We start from the raw sequence: 16,318 nt of genomic DNA on the forward strand, positions 1-16,318 counted from the left end.
CCACAATCGTGCTGACCGTGGCCATCCGAGCCTGCTCGGAAACCCCAACTCCCACCCTGCTGCCCCTCAGGGCCCCTTAGAAGCTTGGGGGACCAGCCAGGAGTCTCCCTGGAGCCTGTCTGAGGTGCTGCCACACCCTCAGACCTGGCTGACCGTCTCCGTGTAAATGGCCCGTTTCAACCGCCAGAGGAGGACGACGGCACGGGACGGGTCGGGGAAGAGCCGTGCAGGCGTGAGGGCCTGGCCGCGCCCCACCCCAGGCCCCACAATAAGCACGGCTGCCGGGTCTGAGTGTCACCCTTTCTCGAGGGGTCGGAGCATCCCTGCCAGCGGGAGGGCCCGGGGCTCCCCAGGGGCGGGACACAGGGCGGCCAGGCCTGACGCAAGCAGAAAGGTTCGCCGGGAGGAGCCCCAGGGAAGGGGGTGGGCACTGCAAGGAGTGCAGGGACCGACGGCCTTCAGGTCACCGCAGCTTTCTGTGAATGGGCAGGGAGGTGGCTCCACGTCCTGGCGTCACAGAATCCAGTGGAGAACCTTGAGAAGCTGTGAGGGCGTAAGGAGATGCCCGGCTGAAGCCAGGTGGGTGCAGAGAGCTCCAGGCCCACCTTGCACGGCCCCCATGAGCGTGACCGGGGCTGCCCCCGGAGGTGCACAGCACCACAGGTCTTACGGGCGCCAGCGTCACGGGGCCTGGGCACCTGTCAGGCACCTGTGGTCAGGTTGCATCTCACCGGGAGCGGCCCTGGGACCCCTGCTTCACCCCTCAGGATAATGCGCTGGTGCAGGAGGGGGAGGCTGGAGCCAGGGCAGGGCGGAACCCCCACCCCCAATCCTGACCCACGGACCCCGACCCTCCTCCCTCCCCCACCCTCCACACCCGTCCCTGGTGCCGCCCGGGCGGCCCGTCAGGAGGCTCCCCTCAACTCCAGAGCTGCCGCGCTGATCACGAACCCACACTCCGACCCCGCGGCTGGCGGGAGCTGCCCTGTGAAGGGTCTCACACGCGTCACGGGACTGAGTGAGAAGCGGGAAAGCAGAAGATCTCTCCTGGGCAGCGCGGTGTTCACCTAATTAAACTGCTGTGCGCGTCTGAAAGCAGTTCTGAGATGCACACCCTTCCCAGGCAGGTCTGGAGGCCCTGGTGCTCCCCGCCCTCACCCCCAGCTCCTCCCCAGCAGCACAGAACGTGGGAAGTGGAAGGAAAAGCCCCCCGATGGCCCCGCACCCTTGGCCTACGTAGCTCAGAAACAAGCTGCTTCTCTCCCTGCAAAGTCAGCCCTGCTGCTGGGACCCAAGCCTTGGGGACTCAGGGACTCAGGGCAGACGGGCTCAAAGCCCAGCCTCGTGGTGTGGGTGACCACCATGGCCCACGGCAAGCCCGCCCCCTCTCCCGGCCACCCCCCCCCATGTGGGCACAGGAAGGCAAACGGGATCAGGCAGGGCATGGAAATGGCCAGCAGGGCCCTGGGAAGCCTCAGGCCCGGATGAAATTCTAAGCCAAGTCCAGGAGGCAGGGGGGGAGCGGTGGCAGCGAGAACCAGCCTGGACCACCCGAGATGAGTCTGCTCGGAGTCGGCCGCAGGAGCACGGACTGATGTCGGGATGAGGCAGAGAGCCACGTCTCCACAGACAAGAGTGCACGAGGGCCACGGACCAACGGGGCTGCGGCTGGGACCCCAGCGGCTTCCGCTCGTTCAGGTGTTCTACAGGGCGGGGGGTCACAGGGAGCCCGGGGCACCCCTGGCAGGACAGCCCACGGGGCTGGATGGTTCCACCTGTGGGCTCGCATGATCCTGGCAGGGGATCGCCAGGGCCGGCCTGCAATGCTTAGGGGTCCACGCCCAGCCCCACCCCGTGCTCGGCCCCTCTCCTCGAAGACTCAGCAACCCGCCTTCCCTTGGCCTCCAGAAGTGCGTCCCAGACCCGCTTCCTACCCCAAACACACTCGTTCCCTCTATGCTGGCTGCCACGGCAGCGTGTTTGGGCGCGCTGGCCCCCAGGCACCACGTCCTGGCCAGGGTTGCCCCCACCCTGCCGCCCCTTCTCTGGAGGTGCCTCTGCTGGCAGGGTCTTGACTTTGCTGGCCGGAGGGGCGGAGGGGCAGGCCGGGCCTCCCAGGGCCTGGGCCTCAGCGATGCGCGGAGCACGCTTCCCGCCGTCCCAGATGCACCCGGCTTCCTAAGGGGACCTTGGGGCATCCCGCACCTCCTGGGAGGAGCCTCCGGCACTGCCCCTCTGGGGATGCTCGGACGCCACCCCCCGCCACCGCATCTTTCAGTGTCTTGGGGACTGCAGAACTGTGACCCGTGGATGTGGCCTGCGCCTCCCCGGCTCTAAGGCCCACAGAGAGATGCTTGCAGGCGAGTCAGAGTGACAGGCAGAACCGCTGCTGTGGGTGAGAACGGAGAAGGTCATGGAGCCCGAGAGCCCCCGTCAACCGAGACGCTGTCCCCACGGCCCCATGTCCACCTTGCCATGAGCAGACCTGCTGGATGTTGTTGAGTGGCCGCCAGGCCGTGCTGTGCCTGGCTCAGCCCCGCATTCCACGGAGAGTCACCATCAAAATGGTGTCAGGCTTATGGGGCCGGAGCAATAGCACAGCGGGCAGGGCGCTTGCCTTGCATGTGGCTGACCCGGGTTTGGCTCCCGGCATCCCATATGGTCCCCTGAGCACTGCCAGGAGTAACCCCTGAGCACTGCTGGGTGTGACCCAGAGAACAGAGTTCCAGGTTTCAGGTGAGAGTAGAAAGAGCTGGGGGCACCAGGGGTGTGCACTCGGGCCCCTGGGCAGGAAGGGAGGCGGGCGTCCCCCTGGGGAGCGGCTGTGCACAGGAATCGAGGCCTGCTGCGTGCGGCCCCCACGGCTCTCCTGGACACGCGTCCAGGCAGAGGCACCGTCAGCTTCGGGGGCTCTGATAGGGCTCCAGGCAATGACTCTCTCCCCTCCCGCCAATTGGGGACCCACCGCGGCCAGCGACCCACTGCCTCATCCTTCAGAAGGCATGTCCAAGTCAGAGCAGGAGGCCGAGGGCCCTGGTGGACAGCGTGCTCCCTGTGGGAGCCACGGGGGTCACTGTCCTCGTGATGCTCTTAAGGGAGGCAATCCTGCCTTCTAACCCTCGGCCCCGGAACACAAAGCCAAAGTCAGGCCGCGAAAGAACCAATCACCACAGTACCATCTCCTGAAAGCATGACTGCGGATGGAAGGAATTTTTCAGACTCGGGAAACGTGAGACATGAGAACTGACTTTAAAGGGTGTTCGGCACAGAGGGCAGCGGGATGGGGAGCCCATGGGTGCTCAGGAAAGCTGGGTGTTAAGATCGTTTTTGTAGTGACACGATTCAGTGTGAGTCTCAAGCCCAAGATGCACCACAAAATCCCAGAGTCGGGCCAGAGCAATAATACAGCAGGGAGGGCGCCCGCCTTGCACGTAGCTGACCCGGGTTCGATCCCCGGCATCCCATATGGTTCCCCAAGGTCCACCAGGAGTAATTCCTGAGCACAGAGCCTGGAGCACTAGTAGGAGTGATCCCTGGGTACAGAGTCAAGAGTAAGCCTGGCCCCCCAAAAATGAAAACAAAATCCAAGAGTCAGTTCCATCTAATAGTGAAAGATTCCCGCTCGACGGGAACTGAAGGGCCAGAGAGAGAGTATAGTGGGTAGAGCACTGATCCCCAGCACCACGTAGGGTCCCTGAGTAGCAACAGGAGTGAGCCCTGAGCACCGCTGGGTGTGACCCCAAAACATAAGGTACCAGAGTGTGGAGCAAATTCACTCCCTTTTATTTTACTGTAAAACAGGAACATTGATGAAAACCACCCAGTAACAAGGCCTTGGGGGACGACACACTTTGTATGAAAGGAATGTTTGCGAAACTACTGTATTAACCAGCTGATTCCTACAGCGAATGCTCTTCCTGGGGCGGGACATTTTGAGGAAGAGCCTCCTTGCCCAGCCCTGCCCAAGCGCCTGCCCCATCCGTCTCCACGGCCTGATTCTGAGTAACTGTGTGTGCCAACAATCCCTTAGCCAGTCTCTCAGCGCCGATCAGGGTGGGGGTCACTGGAGAAACATGCACTCGGGGGGAGAGAGAAATGGCACCGGTCACCTGAAAACCTGGTCACCGGCCCAGAGACTCCAGACTGCCACCTCGGGACACAGAAACCAACGTGCTGCGCTGGACTCGAGAGCCAGCGGGGCCCTGACCACAGGGGGGCTGGCCGGGGGGAGGGGCAGAGTGGACAAGCCCCAAGCACGGGAGCCGCCTGAGGACGCCCACTCTACTCACCTCCTCCCGGGAGGGGCCCGAGCCTCAGGCTGGGCACGGAAGGAGCACTTGGCGCAGAGAACACATACCTGAGGCCCGGGACTCCACTAAATCCCAGAGCTGAGACAAACAACCAGGTGAGGCTCACGAGGGAACACCGGAGGAGAGAACCCAGCCGAGGGGCAGGCACGCAGGGAGCCCGCGGGGGCCGAGCCCTGCTCAGGCCTCATGTGACCCCGTCACCTCACTCCAAGACCAGGCAGCGCGGGGAGGGGGGGCCGGCTGTGGCCTCCCTTTAACCCAGCCAGAAACTGAGCAACCCGCTGCAGGCAGGAGGGCAGGGCCAGGGCTAGGAGGCGGCAGTCACAGGTCTGCTGCAGAAGGGACACTGCAGGAGAAGCAGTCACTAGGTTCTGGAAGCTTCTTTCCAGGGACCGTGTGTGCACAAACACAAACACACACACATGCACACCACCAGCACCAGCAGGGTCAAGGGCAGGCACGGGGGAGTAACCGAACTAGTAACCAAACTAGTCTTCTAGCCAAAGAGTTCTAAAAGCTTTCAGAAATGCGGGGTGGGAGGGTGGGGGGGGGATAGCAGGGCTAGAGCCAGGGCGACAGAACGCTTGCAGTCAAAGTTAGTCATTGCAAGAACAACTTCACTGAAAAAAATTACATGAACGAGTGTCTCCGCTCCAGACTCCTGGAGAAGCAGAGATGCCTGACACGCTGTGGGCGAGGACTCAGCGCTGGGGCAGCCCCTGGGACGGGGCTAGAAATCCCAGGGACGGGCCATGCAGGGGCAGCAACGCTGCTTCTAAGCACCCATCAGCAGGAGCAGTGCGGCCACGGGAGGCGTGCATGGATGCGGCAGGAGCGTGGCACGTGCGCAGGACGGCGGCTATGCTCGGGCCTCCCACAAAGGCGCGTGCTTGTGGACCCGCCACCAGGAAAACAGCCCGGCGTCACGGCTTCACGACTAATTGCAGAGGAGAGGCGAGCCATGCCGATGAAACTCATGGGCACCCCAGTCTTCCAGCTGGAAACTCGGGGCACCCTCAGGCGGGGGGGGGGGCAGTCAGGTCCCCACCCCACTGAAGCCCCGCAGCCGCACCCAGGCCCCACAGCCGCTGCCAGACACACAGGCAGACTCCAGCGCTTTGCGACCGGGTCCGAAGAGACGCCAAATCAAAGAGACTCACAGTTACGCCGGTGCGCGGGCTGAGCACTCTGGGCCTTCTCACTGCCTCCAAATTCTACGATACTGACAGCCCGGTAGAAGTACAGCAAGTCAGAGGGGAAAGTCGAGTGGCAGTCCACCAAGGTTAGCAAGTGAAAACAAGACCCCAGAAGGCTCAACGAGCAGCAGACAGCTCGGGAAACCCTCAATGACTTTGATAACGCCACGGTGAGTGATAACAATTTTCACACATTTTCATTTACCAAACCTATTTTTGGACGATTTCACTTGCCAATTTTGTTGTAACAGGAAACAGAAAATAAACTATTTTGTGCCTGCCAAGGGGGCAGGCTTGGGGTGGGCGGGAAATGGGGGACAATGTGGCGCAGTTGGTGCTGAACACCGAACGTCTGAAACGCCCATGTCATGAACAACCTCGCTTAAGTCGAAAATGTGTGTTTTCAGAGTATGAATGTACTACAGGTGCCTTCAATTTTCCTTCTTGGAGCACCTGATAAATAGCAATCTTTTCTCTAGGTGGGAGGGAGGGGAAGGAGGAGAAAGGAATCACTTGCTTTCCATTTTATAGCCTCCGAGGGCCTCGAATGATCTTGGAAACTCTGCTAAAATGCCCAAGTACATCTTTGAAAACATCAGAAATTTGAATTTTTCAAAAATGCTCCAATTTTTCAATTTTTCCTTTGTTGTACCTTGTTTCCTTCGTACACCCATCCCAGACTCTTCACTCCAAAAGCCGCCTGCTTGGCCGAGACGTCAAGGCACGTGACGGGCTGGCCATAGACGTAATGCAGGGTTCTGGCTGAGTCGTCGGCCTTCAGCAGGTAGACCAGGTCTCCAGCCGTGGCCACGGCCACAGGGTACCGCCCGGTCCCCGGAACTATTTTCAGGTGGTCGACCTGTAAAGAGTCAAGAGTGGAGGTCCTTTAGTCCCTGGGACTCACCTAGGAATTGCCCCGGCTTGGACCGGCAGGAGAGACAGAAAAAGAAACGCGAGCAAGCAGACCTTACACAAATGAGAAGCGGCTCACCGTAGAAGAACGAGCCTTCGACAACCGAGGCACCACTGTCACCTGCCCAATCAATGAAGGTCAGTTACCTGGCTAAGATTCTGAGCTGGAGGTGGAGGGGGGACACCCGTATCTGGCTCCTGTGAACTCGGGGTCAGTGGGGAGTATTCTGGTCCAGTGACTATGGCGGGAACGCTGGCCACATTTCTCACACGCCAAAAGCACGTATGTGGGGGACATGACATCGAAAGTATGACAGCACAAGTGTCAGGATGGCGTGTCTGCTCTCTCTTCTTCTTTTTTTCTTTTTTTGGGGGTCACACCCAGAAATGCTCAGGGGTTAGGAATTCTGCACTCAGGAATTGCTCCTGGCAGTGCTGGGGAGACCATATGGGATGCTGGGAATCGAACCCGGGCCGACCATGTGCAAGGCAAACGCCCTCCCCACTGTGCTACCTATCACTCCAGCCCTGCTCCCTCTTCTTGTATTCTGAAAATCACATCTGATTTTATTGACATCTGCAATCTAGCCACTGAGCTCCGTTTTGGCCAAGAGTGTGTGAGCCATCTGCGTGCTTTGTCACTGGCATCAGTGAGCTTCCTGCCAAGGCAGAGGGACACTTCGGAGAGGGCCTCACATCCCTGGGAGCTGAGTTCCTTTACTGGTCCCCGTCAGCAGTGGCCTTCGGTGGAGACCAACCGACAGGCCATGGCAATTTCGAGAACAAACTGAAACACGGGGTCCCTTGGGGGAAACCCTTCCAGACTGTGCAGGCTGACGCCTGAGGGATACGAGGCTTGCGGAGGGGAGCAGGGACACCATGCATGGTTCTAGGGTTATCCAAGCCCAAGAAGATTGGACTGCCCCGGGGGAGGGAGAGGCAGAGGGTTTGTTCCGGGTCAGCTCACTCTTCAGTGCTGGCTTCCCGTTCACTCTCCAGATGCGAAGGCAAACTTGGCTAAGGAAACCAGTGCAGCCCAGATGGGACTGCACCCCTCTGTCCCCATCCCACCAGCTCCCACCACCTACAGTGGAACTCAGGAGTGAGCACTGCAGAGCGAGCCCTGGCGGCTGGTGCTATTTCCCACGCGGCATTCCAGGGGCAGCTGGTCACATCGCAGGGGCAAGTCTAGCTCCTCTTTCACGTCAGGGTAAAGGGGAAGGGGAGAAGAGAGACGAGAAGCAACGGGGACAGGGCGTCCAGGGGACCCGGGCACATCGGTGGCGTACAGGAATGACAAAGCTAAAGACCCAAACCCCAGGGTCTGGGGCCGGAGCGATAGGACAGCGGGGAGGGAGTTTGCCTTCCATGCGGCCGACCCGGGTTTGATCCCGGCATCCCATATGGTCTCCCCAGCACTGTCAGGAGTAATTCCTGAGTGCAGAGCCAGGAGCAACCTCTGAGCATCGCTGGGGCAAGTGTACCCAGACCAAAAAAAAAAAAAAAAAGCAAACCCCAGGGTCAAAACACTGAAGATGCGAGACCCCAACTTTAATAACCATATTTAGAAGGTGTCTGTCAAGAGGGCAGGCTGTGGTTGGGGGAGGGGATGGGTAGGAAAGGGAATTGATGGAGGAAAGTGGACACCGCTGGTGGGATTGCTGATGGAGCATTTATGTCCCAAACCAAATTAGGAATAGCTTTGTAATCCATGGTGCATCTTAAGAGAGAATTGGGGGTGGGGGTGGGAGGAAGTTACCCTCCATTGCAGTCAAGAAAAATTTTGAGATGCAGAAAGTCTAGGCTGGAAGCCTCCTTCTCACATGGAAATATACCACCAGCAGACTCGCGTCCTACTCCTGGGGCCAGGAAGGAGGCCGAGGACAGCGTGGGAAGGGTGAGCTTAGGTACCAGCCCCAAGGTCTGAATCCCAACCTCTCGGCTCAGAGTCTGGGCCCAGCCCAGCCCGCCTCTGAACTCTGCAGGATGGGGAACACGGCTGTTTCACGGCCACTGGGGAGCGCAGGATGTGCTGACCCCGGGCACTTGCGGGGGCCCCAGAGATGCTAACTGGGAAAAGCAAAGCAGCCCAAGGGCCCAAAACTCACCAGTTTCTGAACTTCAAACTCCGCGGCGATCTGCCAGTACCCCTGCTCATTGGGGCTCAGCATGGTGACATCAAAGGCGGACGCGGTGGCCACGGTGGTGTTGTCCGGGCTGAGGGCCAGCGCCTGGATCCTTGCATCGTGCTCAAAGCGGTGAACAGGGTACCGCCCAGCCATCAGGTCCCAGATATGGAGACAGCCTGGGGACAGAGGACAACACGGGTGACAACTGCCCTCCACTGCGACCCACAGTGCAGAAAGAACAATGACTCAATCCCTTCTGGAACATACAAAGGATTCAGAAAGAAAAAAAAATTAAAGAATATAACTGAAGAGGGGCTGAAGTGACAGTCCAGAGGGGAGGGCATCTGCCTTGTATGGGAGCCGACCGGATTCGATTCCTGGCACCCCATATGGTCCCCAGAGCACTGTCAAGAATGATTGCTGAATGCAAAGCAGAGGAAAGACCTGAGCACCACCAGAAGTGCCTCAACAAAACAAAACAAAAAAATACAAAGTGCCTCAAACCCAAAACAAGCAAGAGTATAATTCAAGAATGAGCAAAGGACATGAATGTGTTAGTCACAAAAAACAACACCAAGGGGCCGAAGCAACAGCACAGCGGGGAGGGCGTTTGCCTTCCATGCGGCCGACCCGGGTTCGATCCCCGGCATCCCATATAGTCCCCCAAGCACCGCCAGGAGTCATTCCCGAGTGCAGAGCCAGGAGTGACCCCTGAGCAGCGCTGGGTGTGACCCCCAAAAGGCAAAGAACAAAACAAAAAAACAAAACAACAAAACAGAATCAACATGTAAACTAAGGAGGTTAAAAAAAAAAAAGGTGAAGCACAACTAGAACAACAGAAATAAAGACTGAAATGTAATACCATTTTGCTATCCACTGATTTGATCAAGAGGCAACATGATTTCATAAAACCATTTCACTGTTGAACTTAAGGCTCCTTAAGTTGCTGGTGGCATGTAAACAAATTCACTGCTCTGGAGGCAGTGGTAACACGGAGCTGATTTCCATTACAAATGCCTGTAGAGTGTCACTGTCACCTGATCGACAGCAGACCCGGCTGGCAGAAAGCCCATCTAGGGGACCACTTAGCTGGTGGTATTTCCAAAGTTCTGAATTTAAATAAAATGAGCAGTGAAAGAGAGGGAGCCTTCCATGGAGCCTATGGGAAAAGACGGGCAAAATACATTGTTTGATGGGGGAAAAAACGAACAGAACAACAGCAGAGAGCTTCGGGGTGGATAGGGGTGCGGGGGGGACTCCCACTGGCAATTTTCAGTCACCCTAGCCTGCCTCTCAATGCAGGAGTCTGAGGATTACCCAGACACCCTCGGGCCAATGTTGCCGGGCCACATCACACTGGAGCTAGCAAGACATATGCACCCCAACTGCCGCACCATGTCCTGCCTCTCAAATCACTTTTTTTTTTCTTTTGGCTTCTCTGGGTCACACCCAGCGATGCTCAGGGGTTACTCTTGGCTCTACACTCAGGAATCACTTCTGGTGGTGCTTGGGGAACCCTAGGGGATGCCGGGGATTGAATCTGGGTCAGACACGTGCAAGGCAAACGCCCTCCCCGCTGTGCTATAGCTCCAGCCCCTCAAATTACTTCTGCGCTTTGAAAAACACACTAGCACAAAATCTATACGTGGAACATCCTGGCAGGATCCCCAAGAAAGAAGTCCTTGGCACTTGGCCGCTGGGGCTGCACGTGGCACGTGAGGAAGTTCGAGGGGCCAAACCCTCAGCCTCACACCCCGGAGGCTGCCCTCTGGCTTCTGGTGGGGAGGGGGAGGGCTGCCGAGGTGCTCCAGACCAGCCGTCTTCTCCACGATCTCTAGCCTGCCAGGTTAGCACCGCTAATCTCTTCCTCTCACTGATTTCTCTCTCTCTACTGCTCCTCTGTGGGTCCGGGTCCGATTCCGCAGCTTCCTATTACCTAAAGCAGATGTCGTTTCTTCCTCTTTGCTCTTGCCTTGCTGCTGTTAAGCAGTCGGTGCTCGGAACGCAAATCTTCCTCCAAGTATCATTCAGCAGCAGGCAGGCCTATGAGGGGTCCTGGGTTGGCAGCTCCGCGAGACTTTCAACCCACTGGCAGGCTCAGCAGGTGAATAGGAGTTACAGCAGACGACAAGCACCCGAGCTGAATGTGGCCCCTTATGCACACGCTGCAGCCTCTCTGGGGAGGAGCGTCTCTTGGGGTAGCCAGAGACGGCCAAAGGCCCTACCACACGTCCCTTTCCCCACCCCACCCCAGTGAGGGTTCTGGCAAATTCTTTCCATCTGACACAGGAGAAACGGAGAAAATGCAGAAGTTGGAGAGAGGCGCGGCCCTCACAGCCAACGGCAGAGAAACCCGAACTGGGGTGCTTGGTTTCTCCCATCTTCTCCTCCCTTGGAGCGCTTGAGAGTGCATTTTCAATCCGGGAAAGAACAGCATCATGCTGTGGGTCAAAGAAACAGAAGTCCCAGGGGCTGGAGCGATAGCACAGCAGGAAGGGCCTTATACGTGGCCGACCTGGGTTCAATCCCTGGCATCCTATATGGTCCCCTGAGCACCACCAGGAGTGAATGCTGAGTGCAGAGCCAGGAGTAAGTCCTGAGCATCAGCGGGTGTTACCACTCACTCCCACCTCTAAAAAAAAAAGAGAGAGAAAGAAACAGAAGCTCCAAAGGAGTCAACAATTTTTATTCAAAGCCACCAGGCATGCGATGATGCCTGGAATTTAGCTGAGATCCTCAGAACAGAAAACATGAGTAACCGACATGAAGCAAAGTCACCCAGCACAGTCCCCTCGAAGCGCACCTGGAATTTATCCAGAAGCGCCTTTCTCCTCGTTCACCAAGTCCTGGTGTCGCTGGATCCTGTCCCCGGCATGGCCACATGCAGTAGAAGCCCTGGGGCTGGGCGAGGAGTTCCCAGGGCTCCCACAGACGGAAAATGTTCCTGAGCGGGTCTCATCCTTTGCTCCCGAACGCCTCCCCCGTCAATGAGCCCTTCCTCGATGAGACGAGACACGCTGCCCTGAGGAGCTGAGTTCCTGCCTCTTCTCCTTACATGTGCCACGGGACCTGAAGTAGGTCACTGGGGCAGCAGAGCGAGCAGAGCCCTTCGCCCGGCCCAGGGACTCCTGACACAGGCAGTCATAACCGAGGACAGGTCTGAGCTGTCTGACCCACTCTTGGTGGGTGTGTGGGGTCACACTCAGTCATGCCCAGGACTTACTCCTGGCTCTGCACACAGGGATCACTCCTGGCGGGCTCGGGGAAGACCACCTGGGATGGCGGGCATTGAACCTGGGTCATCCGCATGCAAGACAAGTGCCCTCCCCGCTGTGCTATCTGGCCCCAGGAGCTACTGTCTTAGTTCTGTGTTTTCTACACCTCTGTTTGTCCTTTGTTTCTCTTCTTCCGACTTCTCTGCTTTCTCTTGGAGGATTTGCAATCACCTTACATGTTGATTCCCTTGACATTCTTTCGTGGGCTGACCAGCCAGCGTTCCTTCCTGAGTGGACAGCCATTGGCAGGGTCTACATCTGTCCTCATGCACTGCCAAAGGAAGCGATAATGGCTCCCCCCACTCCAACCACGCCTTTGCGCTACTGTTCCATACATATGTCAACATAAATTGCTTCTTTTTTTTTTTTTTTTGCATAACTACGCAATTATCTTTAAAAGAGACCCAAATAATAAGGGGCAAAGCCACGTGTGCTTGCTCGGGTAATTAACCCTCTCAGTGAGCGCACGTCCTGCATCACGGTGAACACTTTAGAATCCTGCAGCCTTCGCCAGACTTACGATTTCACTGAGTAACTGCACTGCTAGGCCGTGGACCCCCAGACACGGGCAAGGTGGGCGCCAACAGACACAGCTCCCAGGGAAGGACACGTGAGTGGAAGTTTCATTTCATCAATGGCCAATTTCTTATAGCGTGGTGACTTTTACAACCTGGGCATTGCTCGGCACAGGGGCAGTTCAGTTCAGTTTGAATGATAAATACTTGAATTCTAAGAAGTCCAAAATATTCTAGCTGATTAACATCCATGTTTAACGCTATTTAGCCAAAAAGATGGAGCTGGAGAGATAGTCCAGTGGGTAGCGCCATTGCCCTGTATGCCACCAACCAGGGTTCAATCCCCCGGCATCCCATAAGGTCCCAAGAGGCTGCCAGGAGTGATTCCTGAGTGCAGAGCAAGGAGGAGCCCCTGAGCATCACCGGGTGTGGCCCAGAACCACAGAGAATGAGCAGGATAAAACCTCCAGGCACTACTGATTGAGTGTCTATTTGGGGCCAGTGAACTCTCCCAACACTGGGGAAACTAGACGTGTGGAACAGCCCCTGACGGCAGATACCACCTCCCAGCGGCCCCTGCTGAGCCTTGCGTTTGGGGCAAACTGAAAGGATCCGGCTGCCTGTTCCGGGGAAGTCACAGGGCCAGGAACTGCTTTCTAAGCAGCAAGAGCGCAGCGCCGCAGAGAACCTTGCACCAGACAGCTTCATTCTTGGTCAGGCCATCCCCTGGACCACGAACCCGGCCCACAGCCACTGCCTGGCCTTAGGGAAGAGCAGAGTCACCCCAGCCGGAGCTAAAGGCGCTCACCCCTCCCGCGGGCCGGCCCCGTTCAAGGAGCCCGTTCCTTTAGGAGGCCGAGAGGGCAGGGGGGCCTTCTCCTGCCCAGGCTGCACGCCCTGGATGCCTGCTCGCCCCTGCCGCCTGCTGGGTGCCAGCCTGGGCTCAGCCAGGGCCCGTGGCCGGGGCGACAGACACCCTCGGCAGAAACAAAGGGGAGGCTGGCATGCAGCCCACACGCCCCCGCAGTGCCATCCTCTCTTGCCCGCCGCAAGCTGAGTCCTCAGCCCCACTCCAGGGTCTGCCCGCCACGCAACGGGTGCACACCGAGGTCCCAGCAGCTCACCCTGCCCCAAGTCTGCAGTGCCCGGCAGAGGCCCTGAGCTGACCCCCACCCCCATGGAAGACGCTACCGCCCTCAGCCTCCTAGCAAACAGGCTTCTGCCCGCTGTGCCTCCGAGCCAGCCGCGCCAGGCCTGGCCCGTGGAAGCCGGGGTCCCCAGCCCCCCACCCGCCCCAGCTCTAACTTCACCCTGGTGCGTTTCACTTTGCACCCGGCACTGAGAAGGCCACCCAGGGCCTCGTGCACAAGAAACCACGGAGAGAGGAGGAGAGGGCTCTCCGGGTTCAAGGACCCAGGTCCAGGGAGGGTGCAGCCGCGGGCTCTGGCCCTCCCCCCAGACAAGTGGCAGCAGGGCTGGAGGAGCGGCGAGTTCACCCCCGACGACGGCGCCATCATTAACGATGACATGAGTAACGAGGGCCAGTCCTGGGAGGAGCCGCGGAGCCCGGCCGGCAGCTGTGGACGGGCAGCCATGCCAGTCCTGCCCGCCCCGCCCCCCTCCCCGAGGAGGCCGGCCAGAGTGTGGTAATGAAACAGCACATAGTGGAAATGGGATCTAAATGAGCTTAAGCTGATTTATGCGCGCTTTTGTAAAGATTACTCGGTATCTGGAAAGTACGACCACTGTGAAATAATGCCGGCAATCCTTAAGACCCCTGCCTAATGGTACTTGCACGGAATATTTATATTCCTCGTCATGGGAACAAGGACCATAATGGATACCATTTTTGTTTTATTAGGGATGCATATTTAAATTAATCTGCTATTTGCCTAAACAATTAGCCGCCTCTGTTTGTGCGCACAAAGCCAAAATTGCAATTAGGCCTCCATCAAAAAGCTAAGTCCCAACTAAAACTGTCCCGGTGGACCCCTAAGAGCGCAGAGCAGGACTTTCCAAAATTACTTTTTAGCATAATGGTAATTATGTTAATTGCTTGAAAGGTAAGTAACTGCTGAACTGGTTTTGGGGGGAGAAGCACACTTGGCACAGCCCCTCCCCTCTGCTCCCGATCATGAACCGTGGAACTGAAGAGCGGTTAACGGTTCATAAAGCCCTGGACCGGTCACCTCTCCCTCGGGCGTCCGTCTTGCGGCTTTCAGTGCTTTCCTGATCACGACTGATCCGAGGTTAGAGGCTTCTCACCCCTCGCAGGCTCGTCCCATAAACACCCGAGTTTGGTCTCAGCTGCTGAGAGTCAAACAGACGGGCTCGAGGAACTGCAGCTTTCTACACAGAAGACTGTGTAGAAACCTAGACTTCCTCCACCACCTACAGAAACACGTGTCTGTGAGACAGCGAGTCGGAGTCAAAAAAGGCTGCAACACAGATAAAGCATTTCAGTGGAAATGAGGACTCTTCCTATAGCGCCCCCCTTCAAAACCTGGGGGCCTTCATGCCATCCACACAGTCTAACTGCACACTGGACGCGAAGAGACGGTCATCTCAGGAAAGCGGGAAAGGTTCTGTGTTGCCGAAAGAGGCAGCCAGTCAGTGGGAAGTCGGAAGATGAACGCCAACTGTGGAGGCCTCTGGGCAAACAATCCAGAGTGACAAGAGCATCGGAGGGTGTGGACCCCCTGCTATGAGGTGACTTGGATCAGTGGTGACCAGACACGAAAGAACCAAAGCAGAAACTGGGTCATGAAGAAGGAGAGGCACGTGTGTTTGGGAGTCTCCAGTTCGGAGCAAAAGGACATCGTCAAAACGACGTGAACAGACAGGGCTGCACTGAAGAGTTCAGCGGGGAGGCGGCACTGTTGCAGGCGTTGGCTGAGCAGAGGCGAATGCAGCCAGCACAGTGCAGGGCCTTCTTAGGCCAGGAAGGAAAGTCAAGGGTTCAGGGGCTGCTCCTCCAGAGGGGGGAGGGGAGGAGCCCCACAATGCGAGCGCAGCTTCCCACTCAGAAACACAAGTCACTTCGTTCCCTACCGAGGGACAGCTGCTCAGTCAGGGGCACCTCGAAGGCCCAGAGTGCAGGAGGCCTGGGTGTGATCCCCGGCACAACACGACTTCCTGAGCGTGACCAGGAGAACGCAGATCTTGCTCCTGTCTCCAGCCAAAGAGCGGCCCGGCCAGGGCTCGAGTGGAAGTCCAGCAGGGAGGGCGTTGGCCTCGCATCCGGCCCACCTGGGTTCTGTCTCCGGCATCACATACGGTCCCCCAGGCACCACAGGAGTGACCCCTGAGCGCAGAGCCAGGAGGAAGCCCTGGGCAACACTGGGCAGGGACCAAAACACAAAACAAAGTTCAGTTCCACGACTTGCTAGTGACTCTGATCAATGATTAAGGGCCAAAGTTTCCACTCTACTTCTGAGTGTGTCCATTTCCCCTTTCACTGCTATTGGTGCTGCGGGACGATTTGAAGCTGCGTTGTTAAACACACGCTTGTTTAAGGTTATTCCACCTAGATGATGACCTAGGGACTCCTCGAGCCCTCTGCGCTGTCCCTCTGGGTTCCAGGGAACATTTCTGTTCTAAAAGAACGCTTAGGGAGCATGGACAAGTGGTCTGAAATCAACTTTGTCCCATGTGCCCGAAACTGCCATGAAAATAATAAGAAAATGAGATTTGATCTCTGGCTCCCCCTCCGAAATTGAAACCAAACCAAACAAAAAACCCTGGACCTTGAAGTTCAAAGCCATCAGTGCACTTTCCTTTTGGTTTTTGTTGGCACGGGGTAGCTCTGCCTGTCCTCTTCCAGTTACCCAGCCTGCACCTTAGATGGAAAGCATTTCCCTGTAAACAGCAGAGACAGAGTTGGTGTCGGGGATGAATACCCAGCAGTTCTGCCAACACCTAACCAAGCGGTGACGGGACAGTGGGAGGGTCCAGGGCTCGGAGCTCTTACCACATCCTGTC

General features: G+C 57.5%; 1 protein-coding gene across 1 annotated transcript in view; it reads right to left on the reverse strand.

The window, feature by feature from the left end:
* Positions 1-16,318, reverse strand: part of FBXW8 (F-box and WD repeat domain containing 8) — an 83,365-nt gene that overhangs the window by 21,138 nt on the left and 45,909 nt on the right. Inside the window, exons 6-7 of the mRNA XM_056131059.1 lie at positions 8,527-8,723; positions 6,159-6,365 (exon numbers count right to left, since the gene is read on the reverse strand). Of these exons, the coding sequence (XP_055987034.1) occupies positions 6,159-6,365; positions 8,527-8,723 (404 nt within the window). The remainder of the gene's footprint in view (positions 1-6,158; positions 6,366-8,526; positions 8,724-16,318) is intronic.

The sequence above is a fragment of the Sorex fumeus genome, unplaced genomic scaffold (genome assembly GCF_029834395.1).
Source record: "Sorex fumeus unplaced genomic scaffold, SorFum_2.1 ptg000083l, whole genome shotgun sequence".
In the NCBI taxonomy this organism is placed as follows: domain Eukaryota; kingdom Metazoa; phylum Chordata; class Mammalia; order Eulipotyphla; family Soricidae; genus Sorex; species Sorex fumeus.